At 44.7% G+C, this 21376-nt stretch overlaps 1 protein-coding gene across 2 annotated transcripts; it reads left to right on the top strand.

Moving 5' to 3' along the window:
• The first annotated feature begins 1582 nt into the window (after positions 1-1582).
• Positions 1583-21011, top strand: LOC144945888 (secretory carrier-associated membrane protein 1-like). 2 transcript variants are annotated; one of them, XM_078874507.1, is made up of 9 exons: positions 1583-1752; positions 6562-6642; positions 7342-7458; positions 8207-8324; positions 10098-10226; positions 13299-13458; positions 14479-14580; positions 15396-15513; positions 16811-21011. In XM_078874507.1, the coding sequence occupies exons 1-9, from the start codon at positions 1696-1698 to the stop codon at positions 16955-16957; spliced, it is 1029 nt and encodes a 342-aa protein (XP_078730633.1). In that variant the 5' UTR covers positions 1583-1695; the 3' UTR covers positions 16958-21011. The 2 variants fall into 2 exon arrangements, with proteins under 2 accessions (XP_078730633.1, XP_078730634.1); XM_078874508.1 differs by having other exon boundaries at positions 1583-1734.
• Positions 21012-21376: the final 365 nt, after the last annotated feature.

Raw genomic sequence — 21376 nt, forward strand, 5'->3', positions numbered from 1 at the left:
CCCACATGTATGAAAATACATCTCTCCGACTCTATTGTGCACATAGTGTCAATCCAATCATAGACCAGATTTTCACCCAATCATATACCTTCCCTGGGCTTTAGTTGACTCAATATTAAGGGCAACTGCTTCTAAATTAATTTTATGTACAGCTAAGGGTTTAGGGTTATCTTTACAGTTTGTCATCAATGCACTGCTTCGGCCGTATGTGTCACGGGAAAATGTGACAGTTCCGAATTGAAAACGAAGAACGGGTGTGTGCTTATCCGGGAGAGCCTCGTTGAGTCCCGAGCCTTTTTTTAGGAGCGCCCCACCAAGCGTTCACAGTAGGTGGCGATGTTGCTGAGCATAATCCCTATTGAGCGATTCCCAGGTAATTTCTCCATTGGGATTGACAGCACATGCCCATTGAACCCCAATAACCCACATGCACATTGAAACCTAAGAACCCACATGCCCATTGAAGCCAAGAACTCACATGCCCATTGAAACCTAACAACCCACAAGCCCATTGAAGCCTAAGAACCCACAAGCCAATTAACCTAAGTACCCACATGCCCATTGAAACCTAAGAACCCACATGCCCATTGAAACCTAAGAACCCACAAGCCCATTGAAGCCTAATAACCCACATGGCCATTAAAACCTAAGAACCCACAGGCCCATTGAAGCCTAAGTACCCACATGCCCATTGAAACCTAAGAACCCACATGCCCATTGAAACCTAAGAACCCACATGCCCATTGAAACCTAAGAACCCACATGCCCATTGAAACCTAAGAACCCACATGCCCATTGAAACCTAATAACCCACATGCCCATTTAAACCTAAGAACCCACATGTCCATTGAAACCTACGAACCCACGTGCCCATTGAAACCTAAGAACCCACATGCCCATTCAAACTTAAGAACCCACATGCCCATTGAAACCTAAGAACCCACATGGCCATTGAAACCTAAGAACCCACATGCCCATTGAAACCTAGGAACCCACATGCCCATTGAAACCTAAGAACCCACATGGCCATTGAAACCTAAGAACCCACATGCCCATTGAAACCTAAGAACCCACATGCCAGTTGAAACCTAAGAACCCACTTGCCCATTGAAACCTAAGAACCCACATGCCCATTGAAACATAAGAACCCACATGCCCATTGAAACCTAAGAACCCACAAGCCAGTTGAAACCTAAGAACCACATGCCAGTTGAACCATAAGAACCCACATGCCCATTTAAACCTAAGAACCCACATGCCCATTGAAACCTAAGAACCCACAGGCCCATTGAAACCTAAGAACCCACATGCCCATTTAAACCTAAGAACCCGCATACCCATTGAAACCTAAGAACCCACATGCCCATTGAAACCTAAGAACCCACATGCCCATTGAAACCTAAGAACCCACACGCCAGTTGAAACCTAAGAACCCACATGCCAGTTGAAACCTAAGAACCCACATGCCCATTGAAACCCAAGAATCCTAAGCTAGCCCCCCCCCCTCCCCCCGCGCCACTTCACGAGCCCCCCCCCCTCACGTGACGTCGCCCCCCAGCGGCGACGTCACCCGTGGTGACGTCACGGCGCGTCCGACATCTTCTCAGCGACGGCTCCTGGACGGGGGAGTTGCGATCCGTCCCGTCGCTTTGGCCTCTTCTTCTTCCCCGTCGGCGGCTCGCGAGGACACGAACCATGTCGGACTTCGACAGTAACCCCTTCGCCGACCCAGAGGTCAACAGTCCGTTTCGGGTGCGTTCACGCGCAGTTTTGTTCGTGGTTGACCGGAGGCTACGGCGGGGGTGGTGGAGGGGGGGTCAACGGTCTCGCCTAGTAGCCCTACCGGGTTTGAGACTTCTCAGCCGGCATGGACAACCAGGCCAGAGGGCCCGTTTGCCCGGGGTAGTTACACAACGGGCGGCGAGCGAGATGACGCTTAATGACTTAATTATTGAACTTATTAGGTGCGCTAGAGGTGATTACAGTACATGGGTAACTACCTTGAGTGGTTTTAGTTGAGCTGCGAGGATCGTGAAATTCGGTACGCGTAGTGATAGAGGTGTGTGTGTGCTTGGGTTCTGTGTCACGCAGTCGGTGTTTATTTGGGATTTATGCCGGTACGCGTTGCTGTGCTTCGCTAATAGTCATGGTGTTTATACATCAAGTGTGGCTTACGCGCTGTATACTGATACGGATGCTAAAGCGGTCTCTTTCAAGCTGTGTGGCGTGGAGCCTGTGAATGTTTAAATCCCACGGCCATCACGGGTCCACAACTAACACAGTGGCTTGTCGTTAACGGTCACGATACCAATGATGTTCGCGTTGGATTCATACTGTGAACTGCTGTGCCACGGAATAAGTGGTGTTTATATAGTAGATATACCGACACATGCACGTACTGAAGTCTCTTGTGAACTAGTTGACATTTGATGCGAGTTGTCGCACCGGCACATATATAATAACCTCGTGTAAACCGAGCTTTTGGAGTTTAGTTTAAGCTATGTACAGTCTGTGGTCTCCTCTTGCGAATGATTTCAGCGGCGTTATTTACTGAAACCTGGGATTTAAAGGGATGCAGGTGAACGACTGGTTGTTATATCTTAGAACCGTGGAATGCAGGAAGTGATGTTCATCTCGATTCGTGCTCACGTTAGCAGAACGATCTGCTGCTGTGCACAATGCCATTGAGTCATCGATGTCTATGTAGAATCGTATTGACAGGTACACAATTGTCTGATCTTCTCTTGTGAATGGTGTCAAAGTCATTGATGTTTGACAGATGTCAGTTTGACAGCGTATAAACTGAGTCAAGCCCATTGAGCTCTACAGTTCTGTTTTAAGGGTGACGCGGCCTGCAGGTAACAGTAGCTGCAAAATCTTCTTGGTTCTTTCGGTAAAGTCACGTAGAAGGGAAATAATAAAATAATAAAAATTAAACATAATAAAATAAAATTCTCAGTAATTTTGAGAAAAATTAAACATAATAAAATAAAATTCTCACTGATTTGGAGAATTTTATTATGTTTTTATTTTATTTTTTCTCTTCTACGTGACTACCGAAAGAACCAAGAAGATGAATCCCTGCAGTCACGAAAGCTTTAAATCGAAATTTAGCTGCAAAATATCTGGGAATCTGTAGTGGCACTTGCAGAGAGCCATGTCCTCTTTTGTGGACTAACATCACAGAGGCATCGATGCTCTCCTGTGGCCGCTTGCATAAAATGTTTACATTATTTTCCTTCCCCGTCAGCTCAAGAGTGACAATAGGACCGGATGAACGCCTTGTATTCTTGTATTTTACTCGCTGGTACGGTTTGAGTTCACCTTGCAACCTTTTGGTCATTGATATGTTAACTTGCATTCCTTTATAAAATTACTTCCTTAAGGTGTACTCTATTATGCAGCTGACGATTGGGGATTACCCTGACCCTGGCACACACTGACATGTTTACTCTCGTGACTCATTAACATCAACTTTAGAACAGGTGAAGCACTTTGATAATATTGATTCTTTCTTCACCTTGGATTAGTACTGACATAGATGCACAGTGCTCAGTTCTTCTGAATTGTGTCACGGAAGTCATGGGCGGCCTGGGAATTATACATTGATAGCAATCTGGGTCTTCAGATTACAGGATGTGTGCTGAATAGCGCAGTCACTGGCAGTCAAACTCAAGCGCTCAATTAAACTGGCCCAGTAGCACTCAGTGTTGCTGTTTTCTTTCTATATATATAAAAGGGAAATTTGTGAATGTGTGTCTGTTAGAAATGTTTAGCATACTTACCGATATGCAACACGCTTGAAATTTGGCATGTGGATAGCTTCCAGACTGTACACAATGCAAAAAGTATATAAATATACTTTTGTGTTTTGGGGGGGGGGGGGGTACAATAATGCATATAATATATTGCACGGCAAGTGAGCGGTGACGTCACATCTGTGATGTCACCCGCATGCGGCAGCGTTACGCAGTGTTCCTGCTGACGTCACGCATCCCCCCCCCACCCTCAGCGTAGGCCGTGTATTCCGCACAAATGCGCGGCACAGCTGTCACGATTTTCGAAGTCAACGCGACTATTTTCAGCTCGCTCTTAAATATAAAGCCGAAAATATATCTGTTTGTGTGAAGCAGCAAAAACTCTCGAACGCTGAGCTCTGACGTCATGAAATTTGCACAGCTGATGTTGTCTGGGATTTCTAATGGAACGCTACTATTTCCAGCTCGCCACGTCATTCCCTTCCCGAGTTGCCTAAATCGACCTTTTGCGTATAAGTGGGTTAAGCTTGAATTTCCTTCGGTGAAAAACATCCGATATAGTTCAATTGATTTGTTTCGGCTTTGTTCTTTCTTGCAAGCATGAATTTTTTTTCAGGGTTTTTCAGTGAAATATAAGGGAATGTGAAATTAATCCCAAGACAAGAATCCAAGTCCCGGGCGAAGCCGGGTAGTAAATCTAAAGTATAACGTTAACCGTTTTATTTTAGAGATACTGATGACTTTCGAGAGGCTATCATCAAGCAGTAGTTAGATCATGGATGATAATTCCTGTATGTGTATTGTTTTAATTGCTGATTGAATCACCGGGAATGCATTTGATCTCACCAGATTTTGGAAGCTAAGCGGTATTTAGCCTGGTTAGTGCGTGTAACCATCCGTGTGTACTAGTTGTGGGGGAGAGGTAGTGTAGCAGTTAGCGCTGCACTACGAACCTGACAACCCGAGCACGATTCCCTCTCACGGCCAACAGTGACGATTATCTGAACTGGTCCTGGACCTTCCCTATGTCGACTAAGCCTCAAATGAGTACCTGATGCGGTGCGTAAAAACATCGCCACTCGGGAGACAAAGGCGCTCGGGCGTGCTGCTGGCCACCCACTCCTCGTGTGCCGTTCGGACCTTCATAGGTACTGACTAACAGCAATTTCCCCAACAGTCTGTTAAGGCTATACGGGGGTCTTTTTCAGTTCCAGTTGCTGTAGGACTGGCTCTAGTTTGTTTTAATCTTTCTGTGCGGAGTCTGGTGTGTTAGCCACATGCGTGGGGACTACAGTTTACTCCCACATAACAATTGCTTATCAACAGAATTTGCCAAAAGTCCCATTGCATAACCTCATGAAAAACTAAACTATAAAACTCAACTGCTTTATGAATATAAATACTTTCATTTTCACCACTGTGTTGGCACTCAAACAAGCAATGGGATGGATGGTTGCCATCGATGTTGGCAGCTCTGATGAGCCAGTGGTGGAAATTACCCTTCCTCGAAGTTTGAGGCAGCCTCTTAATAAACTGACCACTTTTGGCTTCCCACTAGTGGTGTCCGTTTTGTCGTCCCCCAAAGGTATGAATGATTATTACGATAATGTCGACTCCCCAGCTGACATTTAATCTGGCAACCTTACATTTATTATCATACCAACATCAGTGAACTGACTATGTAAAAAAACATGATTTGGTGCTTTCGTGACTGCAGGAATTACTCTTTGGTTCTTTCGGTAAAGTCACGTAGAAAGAGAAAATAATAAATTAAATAGTAGCATACGACGTTTCGATTGTAACACAAGCAATCATCATCAGGTACAAATGAAAGAGAAAAAACAAACCTAGTAAACTTAGAAATATAATGCAATACAACACAGAGAGTCGGCTAACATAGCAGTCAACACTAGGTAGGGTGTTGGGTAGGGTAGGGTGTTGACTTATGGTAGCCGATTATCTGTGTTGTATTGCATTATATTTCTAAGTTTACTAGATTTGTTTTCTCTTTCATTTGTACCTGATGATTGCTCGTGTTGCAATCAAAACGTCGTATGCTATTATTTTATTTATTATTGTCTCTTTCTACGTGACTTTACCGAAAGAACTAAAGAGTAACGGACTATGTACAGTAGTTGAATGCTGTAGGAATTGTGGAGACTGCAGAGGTATAATTGTTTATCTGCTGACAGCATCTTTACAATGCGTACCAGATGAGCCAATTGTTAATAATACTTTCGTGCATTGAGGCATGCTAATCAGACTGATAAAATCGTTATCTTTTGGAACTTAAAAGTATGTACGTATATACATGAATATAATAACTTAATTACCAAAATTAATAATATTTTGGACAAACATTTCAGTGGAAGAAAACAATACAATCTTTAAAAAAAACTCATTGAAACCTAAAATGATTCTTAACATAATTTAGTTTTATTAATAAAATTGCCGAACCTCTTATTAGCAGTGTTATCCTATTCGTGGAAGGCGATGCATCCAGAGGAGGTCACCACTGGTGCTAAGTCGATTATATTGGTCACATTTAGTTTTGCCAATCCGTGGAGTTGCGTGACAAATTCAACCTGTTCCCATTTTCCACAATCTAAAGTAGTCTCTGCAGGCACAAAAACTATCCTCTTATCTGCGGGGATCCCTGAAAGTGGTAGCAACATCCTTTCAATAGCGTTCATCTGCTGGTGACCAAGCAGAGTTATTTCTTTTGGAAAAACCTGGCTAATAAGATCCACCTATCGCATGCATCCACCCCTTAAATATGTGTACGTGTGTCATTTTACCCCAGGACCCCGCCGTGACACAGGTGACGAGGCAGACCCAGCCCGCCCTCAACGACTACAACCCGTTTGGCGATGGCTCGAAGCCGGTGCGTGAGTTCTTGACACCCTTTGAGATCACCAGCCTGCTGAGAAATCCAATACCAATGCAATGTTAATGAAGCTGATGATGGCGGTGGTAGTAGAAGTGGATTGGGAGCTCTGTTCAATGTTTGAGAGTTTAGGCATTGTTTAGATGGGTAAGCAGGCAGTGTTAAGAGTGATGTATGAGGATGCGAAAGAGCAGGTGAGGATGTTATTGTTCATTGATATTGTAATGCTTTTTGCGTTATGACTTTACTGCCTGGGTATGCATATTGTAAAACTCTTATTTATCAAACAATATTTTGTGTTTATTACAATCTTGGTTATATATGTCATTTAATGTATGCATTTTGCAGCACTTTTATAAATTCTTAGAATGTTCTCATAATCACTGTATTCGGTTTATTATTATACTATTAGACTGCATTTTTATGGTTGTGTTATTGTTATTACTTTTATGCTGTAATATTAATATTTTATGTCAATAATGAACTAAAAATGCATATATTTGCATGCCAGTACAAAAAGGCCAGTCACTGTGATTGTACTCAACAGGGTCTTTAACTTCACTTTAAACAGACTGCATGCTTCACTAATTCATTAATCAACAACGACAAAATAACCTCGCACAAGCTGTCCGTTTGAGCAGTGTTTGCTGCGCCACCACCTGTTGGAAACGTGATTGTGGCACGGTCCATTTGCAGGGCGCCTTGGTTGGAGCCACGCCTGCGGTGCTGCCCACCTCCCAACCGGCCGTCATGCAGCCCACGGAGGAGCCGCCCCCCTATACAGCCCAGGGCTCTGGAGGTTATGGCACACAGGTGTGACAACATCTTGGTTCTTTCGGTAAAGTCACGTAGAATGGAAATAATAAAATAATAAAATAAAACATTATAAAATAATTCTCACGACGTTTCGGCCACAAAGCAAGCAGCCGTCCTCAGGTGAAGACCAGGTCTGTCGGGGAGACAGCGTCTGAATGAAAAAAGATGTGACAACACTGTATGACCTGGATGTGAAATGTAACAAGGAAGGGAAATCTTGTCTATTCGTTGATTCTGTAACTGTTTCAGGCATGTGTTTCTCCTTGAATTTGTCGATTGGTCCTCCCATGGTGCCTTGGACATCACTTAATCGTAGTGCACCTATAATGCACACAGCCTTGTTTTAGGCCACCAACTCAAAAGAGGCAGTATTGTAGCCACATTGTTCCAATGCTTTTATTTATTCGACGGGGTTAGCATTTACCTATTATGTAAGGTGGTCGTGAGTTCGTATCTGACGAACAATTGAGGCTGCTTTAATGAAAAATAATAAGAGTTGCAGTCAAGGCAAGAGCTGGCCGCTGTCATCGTTAACGTTACTCAGCTGCCCTGCGTAAACATTAGTGCCCTGTGTAGTGGTGGTACACTTACAGGAAGCGATCGCCGTGGCCACAGAAAGCAAGGAGTGGAAGAAGTTTGTTCAGCTTCTGCATCAGTCGACTTGTAATGACTGATTCATGATTTAGAGGAGAGAGTGTCGGTAGTGGTACGGTGCGGTGACTGTGCCGGTACTTTGATGCCACAGGGACCTTCGGCATCGGCGGCGGCACAGGCGGATCTGCTGCGGAGGCAGGAGGAGCTGGAGAAGAAGGCGGCGGAGTTGGATCGACGCGAGCGTGAGATGCAGACACAGCCAGGAGCCGGTGAGCTGCCCGTCCCAGCAGCCCCCTTCCTGGCAGCTAGTGCAGCCACACCTAAGGGGCGCCACGGTGGCGAGATGTTTACTACCTCGCTTGGTATATAGGAGGTCGTGGGTTCGATCCCGACCCTGACGTCTGCTGTATATTTTGAGCTTGCCATGTTCTCCTCGTGGTGGGGTGGATTTTTCTCCGGGTCTTCCGATTTTTCCCTCCACATTTAGAAACATGCATTTAGAGTATTTGGCTGCTATACATTTTAACATGATAATCCACTTTTATTGAGATATCATTTGCGGCCAGGTCGCTTCTGTAAAAGAGCTATTATAGCTCAGTGGGCCTTACCTGGTAAAATAAAAAATAGTTAAAATCGTTTATATTCTTGGTTCTTTCGGTAAAGTCACGTAGAAAGGAAATAATAGAATAATCAAAATAAAACAATAATCATTGTTTTATTTTTTTTTTAAAAGAGTTCCACTGACACGCACTTTCACACTCCCATATTAACACAGCACTGTCTTTTCTGCAGGTATCCAGATCCCATTAATTTATAATAATTGTTTTATTTTTTCTTATTTTATTATTTCCCTTCTACGTGACTTTACCGAAAGAACCAAGAATATGAATCCCTGCAGTCATGAAAGCTTTAAATCGAAATTTAAATAGTTTAGTTTAAATATAACTGCACTGGCACACAGCTGTGCTTTCGCTATTGCACGGATGCAGTCGTACTGATACATTGGCATGCAGTGACACAGTCACTGAAAACGAGTTCCCCTGACACACACACTCACACTCCTGTGTGGATACACAGGAATCCAGATCCCATTACTTTGACACCAATCTTAACCCTCTGATCTTGGAACCAAATGCATTCACCCATATACCCCTCACCAAACACGTTCTATCCCAGGGTTTCTCAAACTCCCGTCCATGCAATCCGCTACAGTCCACATGTTTACTAGTCCTCAACTAAAAATCATTATGTGCTCCATACACTTAATGACTTCTAAACGTCCCTCGTGATGTAGACAACACTGAGTCAAATTCAGATGTGCATGTGTGCGTATATATACACCATTGTAGGAGGGTCCTGCATTGGGATGTTTGCTGTGTTGAAAGAAACTAGAGGACCCGGTGAGAGTCACACGTGCGAGGGGATAACACACGAGTCGGCAACCTGCGGTTCTGGAGCTTCATGCCGCTCTTTAAGGAACTGGTTCGTGACCCTTTTGATTCAGGACCACCACCGTCTCGTACCCACGTGCATTGCGGCTATTGAAATTTAGAGGGGGGTTTTTTTCCACCGAATTCTTAAACGATCGTTCTTCTTAAATTTCGATTTAAAACTTTCGTGACTGCAGGGATTCATCTTCTTGGTTTTTTCGGTAAAGTCACGTAGAAGGGAAGTAATAAAATAATAAAAAGAAAACACAATAAAATAATTCTCATGACGTTTCGGCCACAACACGGCGACAGACCTGGTTTTCACCTGAGGACGGCTGCTTGCGTTGTGGCCGAAACGTCGTGAGAATTATTTTATTATGTTTTATTTTTATTATTTTATTACTTCCCTTCTACGTGACTTTACCGAAAGAACCAAGAAGATGGATCGCTCTTCTTATTTTGGTTGCCAACCCCCTGGGATAACGCAACAGTAGCATCTCCTGGTATTGACACCTCCCCGCTCGCCTCTGGCAATAACCCGAGTGCCTCAGCCTGCCCGTGACCCTTGAAGCGTTGTGAGCTGGCTGCCCCGCTCTGTGCCGTGTTCCACAGTAAAGAAGAACAACTGGCCCCCGCTGCCAACGCAGTGTCCTGTGGGGCCGTGCTTCTACCAGGACATTCCCGTCGAGATCCCGGTGGAGTTCCAGAAGACCGTGCGGATGCTCTACTACATGTGGATGTGTAGGTTTCCGCACCGGCATTCACTCGCTCGCACACCCTCCTTGAAGGAAGATGTGACCCACAGAACGCGGGGTGTTATTTTATAGTGACGTGCACAGCTATGTATTGTTTTACTCTCTAGAAATTAAGTGATTTGTCCAGATTTAGGGTCTCCTACCTCTCGGGACACTCTGTGTGCTATGAAGAAGGGCCAATGCCTGGAACATTGGTTATTATATATCTTTCCTTTTAAGGCCACAGTGTTATTGATGAATGTGAGTTTTAGGGTCTCAAGATGGATTCAGGTAACAATAATTTGTTTAGTTTGTACTGTGTCCTTGGTATTGTCTTATTTCTTTTATCACATTCTGTCTATTAACCGAAAGTAGCATTAGTATATCATTTGTATCATAAATAATGTATTCCGACATGCACGAGTCAAAGATTGTCTTGTGAGTGAAAGAATACATTTCAATCGATATGTTAATGCATTTCTATTCATTCCATGCCTACGTAGTCTGACTTGATCCTAAAGCTTAATGAAAAGGTGAATTTTTTTTTACACAAATAGGTCAAACGTGACTGACAATACCATTGATTCAGGACAAATGATGAAAAAATTATACATTTTAAAATCAAATCTTGACAAGGTAGGGAGGGATGAATCATGACATGCTTACTTACCAGCTCTATTTACCATTTAACAACGCGTCGATTCCGCAATAAAAAGTGATTCTTACGATAACCTGAATTCTGCATGTAAGAATCAATAATTATTGGTTAGTTCACATGAACCCAGCAGGCACAACAGGCGAATTGTAAAAAAATATAATTGATTCTTGAATCGGTAGCCCGAAGCCCCCCCCCCATCCTGACAATTAATTAAATTGTGGGTTGGGGTGAGAGGTGAATTGTTACGCTTCTAATATGAATCCAAAGGAGATTACGATGCATGGGGAAATGTCAAACCTGCAGCCTTTGGCGTCACTGGGACCGTTTAATACGTAGACTTTCACGAGCAATATTATCCATAATAAAGGTTTTTTTGTTGGGTTAAATCGCGTAAATGTGTCGTTAAACCCACCACCACTGGACACAGCCAATTATTAAGGTTGTCATCTAAACGTTTGTCACGTAAACAGAACGTGACAAACCACACTAATTGACTGTGCCGGGTGGTGGTGGGTTTCACGACACATTTATATATACGCGATTTAACCCTAAAAACTTGTATTGTGGATCACTTGGACCGAAAGCCCCAAAAGCTACACATTTTACATTTATTCAAACAAGACATTCGTCTGTAACACTTTGGCATTAAAAGGATAAAGGTATATAATAGGTGACATTTCTGGCACATAGGTTCGTGAAGAAGGGCTGTTGCCTGAAACGCCACCTATTATACATAACCGATTATGTATTTTTTGTATTTTTAAGGCAGTGTTATGGACTAATGTGAGGGTTTTTTTTTTATTTGTGCTTGTGCACTATTGCCAATGCAGTATCACCAAATCTTTTGTTTGAATTCGAAATGTCAGCATGTTTCGACCACAGCAGTGCGTGGATAGGCGTTTTGTGAACGACATGGTCATTGGACACACGGCAGTTTTCTTTTTGAGTCCATCTCCCTGCAAGGGAGAACCAAATCCTACCTGCGGTCAATATTAATCAGTGAAGTGGAGCAAATAAACTCCATTTCAGGGATTTCTGTATTCTTAAAGTAATTGGCTGCCAGTATTCAGCTGCCTGAGCACCATTGTCGTAAGTAATCAGTGACAGTTTACCCAAAGTCCCGTTTTATTTTTTTAGTAATTGAATATTTAAGCTGCCGTGTAAGTAGTGGTTGGTCATTAACAAATTGGGGTGAAGTGGAGGCGCAGTTGTTGGTGCACTGTGCGATGAATCCATTGACCCGAGTTTGATTCCCTACCACAGCTGTCACTGGTTGCAAGTGATATCTGAATTTATCCTGGATATTCCCTCTTCTTTGACACGTACTGGTCATTGTGGTGAAGTATGGTCAAACAACCCCCATAAGAAAGGAATCCTTCACCAGTGAATATGCAAAAGGCTTATAAATTAAACTAAGCTACAAACTATTCTTGGTTCTTTCGGTAAAGTCTCGTAGAAGGGAAATAATAAAATAATAAAAATATTAAACAATAATTCTGTGTGAAATCCACAGCAAGAACATTTTCTTGCTGTGGATTTCACACCTGATGATGATTGCTTGTGTTGCAGTCGAAACGTCGTGAGAATTTTTGTAGTTTTATATTTTTATTATTTTATTATTTCCCTTCTACGTGACTTTACCGAAAGAACCAAGAATATGAATCCCTGCAGTCACGAAAGCTTTAAATCGAAATTTAAGCTACAAACTATTAAAATATATACGAAATGTTTCAATCCATTCATAGTTATCGTCAGCATTACTCTGGAGTTGCTTAAAATGATTGCCACTTTGTGAAGCTGCACTGCTCATTGGTATCATTAAGATTGATTGTCTTTATATAGAGAGTGTTCCCCATCATAGAAATGTTGAATAATCACTCGTGGTTCATACTTACAATTGAGATCATTGTTATTTGAGGACAGTTGGACTAGGCATGTAACGACATGTCAGGTTACCAATTATATAATTTATTCGTGCTCTCAATCCGCAAATTGATTTCTGTCTGTTTGAAATTAGGTGTTTACAATTCATGAACATTTATTTTCAGTGATATTTTCTTAAATTTATAAACGAGAAGCAATTCCATCGGAGATGGTCAATATGAGACAAAAAGGAATTGATTCTTGCAAATAATCACTGCCCTGAAGGGTGACAATTCATGAAATTGCTGCGGGGAGGCACATTATTACGTGGCGAATACGCTCGCTGCAGTGCGATTATCATCGCTAGCTAATGAGTTATTTGGGCTACTCATTAAAGAACCCACAAACAACGCAAACGTACTGTGCTTGAGCTTGCATATCGTGGGCAAAGTTGTTGTGTGGTTCTTACCCGCCCCTGCGGGACATCTACGAAAAATAGCTTTATTAGCTCATTGGATTCCTGCAGTTTGAATACATATTGTGATTCTGGTTCTGAAGTCCACGCAGTCACGCTGTTCCTGAACCTGCTGGGCTGCTTGGCGTGGTTCTGCGTGAACACGGCGCGTGGCATCGACTTTGGCATGGCCATCCTTTGGTTCCTGCTCTTCACGCCGTGCTCCTTTGTGTGCTGGTTCCGGCCGGTCTACAAGGCATTCAGGTCGGTACCCGCACCACGTTTTTGGGGGGTGGTAAGCCTTACTTAAGGGTCTCCAGATTCCCAGTTTTTACTTTTTAATATTTGTTTCGTTTAATTCAGAATATATTTTTTTAGTGAGGTCACGTAACTTATTATTTTACTAGGTAAGGCTCACTGAGCTACTTACAGCTCTTTTTCAGAAGTGACCTGTCCACAAATGGTAGCTCAACGAAGTGGCTTATCAAGTGTAACTTTATTGCAGCCAAAAACTGTAAACGCATGTTTATAAAAGTGGTTGTTTCAGTGATGTTTCTAAATATGATTATCTGACCTAATTAGCGTCTCAAGACTCTCTATCACCTGATATAACGAAATAAATGAAATTGTCACGTGTACAAGTGTTTAAACACGCCAATTACCAATTTTTGTTCAGCTCACCGTATGTTGAATAATAATCACAACCATTTTATCAACCAATATCTTGGGTTTGCTTGGAATTATGCCAAGCCACTTGAGCAGAAAGTTAAGAAAGTCAGCAAATCATAATAGCTACGACAAGCCTACGAGTTACATGAACCTAACTCTCATTCTTGCTGCTGGGCATTTGTTCCTTTGTGAACACATTTATTCGAGTCTTGACAAGTCACCTGGCAAATGATTTGGCTTATGCTTCATGATCAATAAAGAACACATTGTACATGCTGAGAAGTGGGTCCAGTCAACGATTTTAACAATGTTTTGTTTCATATTCTTGGTTCTTTCGGTAAAGTCACGTAGAAGAGAAATAATAAAATAATATAAAACAATTACAATTCTCACGACGTTTCGACTGCAACACAAGCAATCATCTGTGGATTTCACACCTGATGATGATTGCTTGTGTTGCAGTCGAAACGTCGTGAGAATTTGTATTGTTTTATATTATTTTATTATTTCCCTTCTACATGACTTTACCGAAAGAACCAAGAATATGAATCCCTGCAGTTACGAAAGCTTTAAATCAATATTTAATGTTTTGTTTGTTTTTTCCTCCCCTTCCAGGAGTGACAGCTCCTTCAATTTCTTCCTCTTCTTCTTCATCTTCTTCTGCCAGTTTGTGGTGCACGTGATGCAGTCCATTGGCATCCCGGGCTGGGGAAACTGGTACGTGCCTGTGTGGCTTTCTCCCTGTTCCCAGCACCTGGCAAATTGTGGTGTTGCGCCGCCTTACGCCGGATGATTGAACTTCCTGGTGAATCCCAAAGTTCAGCGTCTGCTGTTAAAATTAATATGAAAGGAGGGCGTACATTTTAAAAAAATTGCTCCTATTTTGCTATTGCAATGTAAGGCTCAGTTTCCCACATTGACTGACACAGGCTTTCATCTTAATTAATGACAAAGAACGGTTGAGCGGTAATGCAGTTGTTTGCTCACTGCACTGTGAACTCAACGACCTGAGCTCAATCTCTGGCCACACCTAACATCAGTGGTGAGTGAATATCAGAACCGGTCCTGGGCCAGGTGACCACCTTAACCAACCCGCGCGTGTTATCTTTAAACATGGATTGTTTGGTGCAGCGGTGAGTACGCGATGTGATGAACCCAGTAACCTGAATTAGATTCCTGGCCGCTACGAACATCAGTAGCGAATTATATATGAATCCATCCCTGAGCTGAACTCCTTTTACCAACCCATGCTGACCAGCATGGTGAAGTATGGTCAAGCAACTCCCGATGGTGGCATTGGGTGGCCTTCATACACCAGTGGATTGACAGGAGCTGTAAAAATGATAAAATACTTCAACGTGGTCATCATGATTTTCCATATGACGCACTTGTGACGCGTCTCTCATATGGCCCATGTGGTTTATATGCGACTGCTGTGTTAACCCGTGCTGTGGTTGGAACTTAGAGGGTACCACGCACACACCGTTGGGCTCACGCCCACACACTGTTGCGCGTCGCCGTGTCATTCACAGCGGTTGGATCGCGTCTCTGGAGGCGCTGAACCACAGCATCGGCGTCGGCATCATCCTCATGTTGCTGGCCGCGTTCTTCACCGGGTCGGCTGTGCTCTCCGTGGTCATGCTCAAGAAGGTGGGCGCCCGTGCAGACAGCCCTATGGCTTGTAGGGATAATCATAAATTATCATAAATATTCCCTATATTTCCAGATGAAAGCTTCACCCAGTCAGAAGACTTTGAGGAGAGTCATACATTTGGATATTTGACCAATTCCTTGACAATATAGTACAACGTGTATTTATGTGTCGGCTCATTTCATCTGCATCTTAAGACGATGGTACAGACATAGTGGGCATCTATAATTGTCAGGCTGTCAGGGTGATTTAATTTCAGGCTCATATTATAACTTAATATACATATTTGATGTTTGGTCTACCAGCCTGTCCATCTGGTGGCTTGCGATTGGCTTTAATTGATTGTCACACGTTACTGTCTGCAGTGTCCAAAAAAGCTGAAGGCAGTGGCGATGAGCTCCCCTAAAATATTTGGCAAGAATATAGTCCTGAAAACGGATTACGTTTTGTGAATATTAACCAAATTATTCTCTTGATTTAAATGAGCACTTTGGCAATCTAAGCTAAACGTTTAGTTCACCGCAGGACAGGATTATGATCTTGGCCCAGGTCCTGGCCCCAGTTGCGAAAGGCATGAATTGGCTGAGATTTAGCCCATGTCTTGAGCGGTCATATGGATGGGATCTGCTGTAAAAGCCAAACGTGAAATTGAGCATGAAGTGGTAAAGGGGAAAGCTGTTGTGAGTGCCCAACTCCTCTGCTTATCAACTATCCATCTGGCACGAGCCTTACCCCTGACCATGACTCGCCATGCATGTCCCCCAGCCTTTACTACTCTTTGTTGAACTCTTTTCCACTATGATCGAATGCATTTATGCTTTAGCTCTGGCTGCCTGTCTGTATTAGGAGCGGGGGGAGGGGGGGTGCATGATGACTCTTGAAAAGATGATCTGGGAAACAAAACTTTAGGATAAAAAGTGGTATTGGTAATTGGGACCCAAAACTTATAAAACCAAATCCGTGGTCGTAGGGACCCCCCCACCTTGTTGTCCCGAGCCTGGCTGGCCAAAATGTGTTGACCTCGGCAGAGCTGCTGTCCAATTCCCGACGTCTCTACCATGGGCTGCTCTTTAATCCCCCGAGATGGAACATCTCGTTTGCCAAGGTGTTCGTGGTGTCGATTGACACATGCGTAGCAAACAAGCGATATTACACGCACGCTGCACAATTGCCCTCGAGCATTACCGTTATTGTCGCGAATAGTCCACGCATAATTTTTTCTTCTTTCGGCTTTGGCATTTTGCCCTCTGACGGTGTCTGTGTGCCCTGCCCCCGCCCCTGTCGCCCGTGCCGCAGGTGCACTCGCTGTACCGACAGACGGGCGCCAGCTTCGAGAAGGCGCAGCAGGAATTCGCTACGGGCGTCATGTCCAACCGAACGGTGCAGAACGCGGCCGCGACGGCGGCTACCAGCGCGGCAAGGAACACGTTCACCCCTAACTGAACGGGCACCTTGCAGGCGCCTCTCAATGCCTGTCCGTCTATCTGTACGTTCGTCAGTCCACCCATCACACAGCCATGCAGCCCATGCCACCGCCGCCCCCCCCCCCGCCTGCCCCGCGCTGTACTCCTTTACAACTACCCCACCTCTCTTCCGACGCTTCGCGGTGGACAAGTTTTTCACCGGTTTATAATGCTGCGTCGTGCGGTTTTAGAGCGCGGGTGTAAATACCACCCAGTTATTTCCCGAACGTGGTCATGCAGGGGATTGTGGGAGGATACCGGCGATGCACAAATGCCACGTGATTTCCGATACTTGGTGCACGATTCCCTGCACATTCTTTGCCGATGCCCCCTGTATAGCGTCTTTCTTTGGCATAATATCTTGGTTTGAATGCCTTCATTGCCTCTTGCTAACAACCTGCAGCCACATTGAAGCCCTTTAAAATCCCCGTAAATTCGATGCAGGGGTGGCATGGCACTTATTGCGCCTTTTTATCCCGGAAATCCCAACTTGAATCCTATCCCACATTGATAGGACTTGAAATTATCAGTTTGGACCCCTCCTATGTCTGTTCAGCCTCAAATAAGTACACAATGTTGCAAGCACTTCTGGGAAAATGAATACGCTTTTGAGTGTTACCAGACCACAAAGCAAATGCTGTCGAGCAGCATTTGTAACACATGGACGGAACCAGGTACGATGAATATTGGTGTAAATTTACATTTACGGTGGTCACTCCCAATTCTTGTTTTTGTCATTGTCTCTTCCTAACCCTTTCCCATTCCGATGACGTGCATGTACGACATCAGTTTTTTTGCCGACTCCGTTCCGATGACGTTGGCGACGGGCACGCCATCGGAGCGGAATCAGAAGTAAAAGGCCAACGCGGGAGGGCATGTGGCACAGTTTGACGCCAGCTGTCAGTGCGGTTGTGCCGCTACAGTTCTCTGCGGTGAGTTATATTGTCTTTAAAAACAGCGGCGCTACGCCTCTCTAATTGAAATGAACGCTGACCGCTTGCACGTTCCGAGATTCAGTGGTGCAGATGTCTCTGAATGGGAAAGAGTTAATCCTGAGCAAGGTTAGACCGTCAGGTCGCCCACATTCCAAAAATTGTCAGCTTTTAGTGACTGTGGGATTCCTTGCATCGCTCAGCTGTGCATCACTTAACAGCTCAAGAAAGCAGTGTGGGTGGCCTGTCAGCAGGTGGCAGCCAGGTCTTCTAAAGTCTGCTGAGGTAAAAAAAATTCTCTTGTTTTTCAACAAAGGGAACATGAGGGCAAGCGTACGGTTGTTGTGCAAACTGCGTCCAGACTTGGGGTTGAGTGAACAAGACGTGGCAATGCGATTTTTGTTTTCTGCATGTTGTGTTGTTTTTGTTTTTCTTCTTGTCGTCGTCTTCCTATTACACCAATTCCCCCCGCGAAGTTGGCCGCAGCAGCAGTAGCAACCGATTCTGCGTTTTAATGTTTTGTGTCGATCTGTAAACACGTGCAATGGAGTGCGAGTGCCTGCGTCCGTGCGTGCGTAGCGTGATCCATACACAGCGCCCGCTGCATTGGCGGAGCCGCCGTCGCATGGAGGCCGGCAACCTCAAGCCCTCTCGGTTCTCCGTAAAACTCCGAGTCACAGCCCCGGCCTTCTGATTAGAAGCTGCTTACGTATTTTAGGGAATTATTCTGTGATTGCTTTCTCACTATTCGAAGTGTTTTTGTTTGTTTGTTTGTTTCTCTCTCCTGTTTTGATTACGTAAATATGTACGCGTATTTTAGAGGTTGTTTTTAACATTCTCTTGTGTACGGGACGCGTGTGTCCCGAAGAGTTTGTTTCGCGTGGTCACCCCGGCCAGAGCGGCGGTGCGAGTGATCAGCAATTGGGAGGGGGGGTGGGAGAGGAAACGATGACGTTCGCGAAGTCATAGAATGTAACCCGGAATGTAATTTGCGTACTGCAATTCACTACCTTGCTTATCAGCAGCAGTGCTAATGGATTGCGTAGCAGATTACTCTGGTTGCAACACGATTAATGATTGGTGATCGACGCCCTAGTCTCCAGTGTATTTAGTCATCGTTAACTGGTTTTGGTGTTATTAGCATTCTGTAATGGATTTACAATTTAAAATGTACTCTCTTGACCTCTGGCTACCTGTACCCATCTCGCAGTGCACTGTCCACGCTTGTTGGTATGATTACAGCGGTAGTTTGTTCCTTATTGCAATTATTTATACTGTTTTGAAGCTACTACAAACTGTAAACACACTAAGGTTGATGTGGATGTAGGAATTCATGGCGTCCCAAACTCAGAGCCATTCGTGATGAAGGCACGGAGACGAGAAAAGAAGCAAGAACTCATGAACGATGTCATTCCTGCCTTGTTTCAGATGAACCGTAGCGGTATTAACGAGTCTCGTGCAAAACCGAAACAAGGGAAGCCCTTTTTTTTTTAAAGGACAGGACCCAATACAACCAATTTAAATGTAGAGCTGCTCACTCGTATCTGAACCACAACCGATCCACGAAAGTAAATAGTGTTAAAGTCAAGTAATTGATTTTATGTATGTATAGGCACACACACATATGCGTGTTTAAGGTTATTAAATATGTCGGTAAGAGAGTAAAAATTACTATTGTACTTTAGTGAATTTATATTTCACCCAGCCCGTGCTACGAAAGTCGCCCAATTCCATTGATACCAGGGACAGGGGCTCACTCGTGTTAGTGCAGTGGTTGGGGGGGGGGGGTGCATTGCGCTGCCGGGTCTCTGGACACGACACCGCTGCCTCCTGTGCGCTTTAAACATCGCGGTAGCATGAAGCCACCCTGCAGGGCACGGCTCACGCCGAAACATGTCATCGCGTCGCCAAGCCACGTCCCCAACAGCCGTGTCGTGACAGGCGGACCGATTGTTCTGCGTCAAGAATAAAATGTTGCCCGGTTGTCAAATGACTTCTTGCCGTCGGTGTAATATTTTGGCCCTCGGCTTCGTGGTTTTTCCAGAGAGTAGAGTGGGAGGTGGGCCCCCCCCCCCCCAGGATGATGTCACTTCCTCCTCTGTTCACAAGTGAATCCTGCACATGGGAAGCCATTCCAGAGAAGGTGGTCTTGTGGACACGAGGCTTATGGCGTGCGTACGTCTTTGGACGGCATGCTCCGTGTTTCATCTCCCGTGCTGTTAATGCTGCCGGTCCACTGTGCTCTTGGTTTCTGCTTGAGAGTTTTTGCCCGATGTGTTTCCGTCGGACTCACTGCCGGTGGGGGAAAGCAATTTTAGAATGCCTAAGTTATTTTCCAAATTGTCGAGTGGGATGTAAATGGGTTGCAACTCTATCATTAGGTGTGTTTTTCTTTTTTGTCTTTTTCCCCCCCATTAGGTCCATGGTCGTTTACATTGCGTGAGGCACTAGATAGAGTTACACGGTGGACCGTTATAATGCATGGGCGACTTGTAGCCATGAATGTCGCAACTTTGCAAAAATCTCGGCAGCGATCGAAGTGAGTGCAAATCTTAAATTTCAACAAAGCACGTGCACAACCATTTGGCGGAACAAGCGCGTGCACGTTCCGACACTCGGGTGGGATACAGCGTCCACTGCGCACGCCTTGTGGCCCAGGACCAAGGGAATTGGTTTTTGAAGGCCTAACTTGGTGCTGTTTTGCATGGGCCCACTTGCTGTGTACGCACGGGGGTGGAGTTGTCCGCATGCAAATTGAGCGACAATTTAGCATCGCTAAAGCATCCTGACGTGGCCAAAGGCTCGATTTGGGGGGAGGGGGGTGGATTCGGGTGGCCCATTCTCACCACTGCCTTTCCCTACGCGTTCCAACCTAGATGCCAGATTAGCCCCCCCACCTCCCACCATATAGTTTTCACGCGTACGCGTGCAAAATAACCTTTTGATTTTGTTCGCCTCCCAACTTCCTCCCCGTGGAATTTTAAAAGGCTGCGTGTTCAAGAATGCACTCTTTAAATGTCTCACTGGAGGTGATGTCCTGTACTGTGATGTTTTGCAAAAGTGGGCGACGTCATTGGATTAAAGCATAAAATGATTGATCCGATGGCTGCGTGTGCTGCACGTGATGCTCGTTTCTGTTTCTTCGTTCGTGTCTCCTGCCCAGTTCCTTTTGTCAACTCGCGCCGCCAATCGGGGCCGGTCTGTCCGTCTCCACCTCATCCACAGGATCGTGCTCCACCGCAGCACGAGGAGTTTACAGTTTTGCCGTTCATCTGCCAACGGGCCCCACAGTTTGCATAACCCCCAACGCTCTTGACGACGGCGGTATCCGTCCTCCCCTGCGCATCGAGCCAGCTCGTGGCGCACATTTAAAAAAAACACTTGGCCGCGTTCAATGCACACTCATCTCTTACACTGAGGCCACTTCAGCCTCAAAGGGCCCTCGTGCGTATTTTAAGAAAAGGATA

This window comes from Lampetra fluviatilis, chromosome 39 (assembly GCF_964198595.1).
Source record: "Lampetra fluviatilis chromosome 39, kcLamFluv1.1, whole genome shotgun sequence".
Lineage (NCBI taxonomy): Eukaryota > Metazoa > Chordata > Hyperoartia > Petromyzontiformes > Petromyzontidae > Lampetra > Lampetra fluviatilis.

Coding starts and splice junctions, on each gene's coding strand:
- LOC144945888 (XM_078874507.1), top strand. CDS start 1,696: ATGTCGGACTTCGACAGTAACCCCTTCGCCGACCCAGAGGTCAACAGT. Junction 8,325..10,097: donor GCAGACACAGCCAGGAGCCG/GTGAGCTGCCCG, acceptor CGTGTTCCACAG/TAAAGAAGAACAACTGGCCC. Junction 13,459..14,478: donor CCGGTCTACAAGGCATTCAG/GTCGGTACCCGC, acceptor CTCCCCTTCCAG/GAGTGACAGCTCCTTCAATT.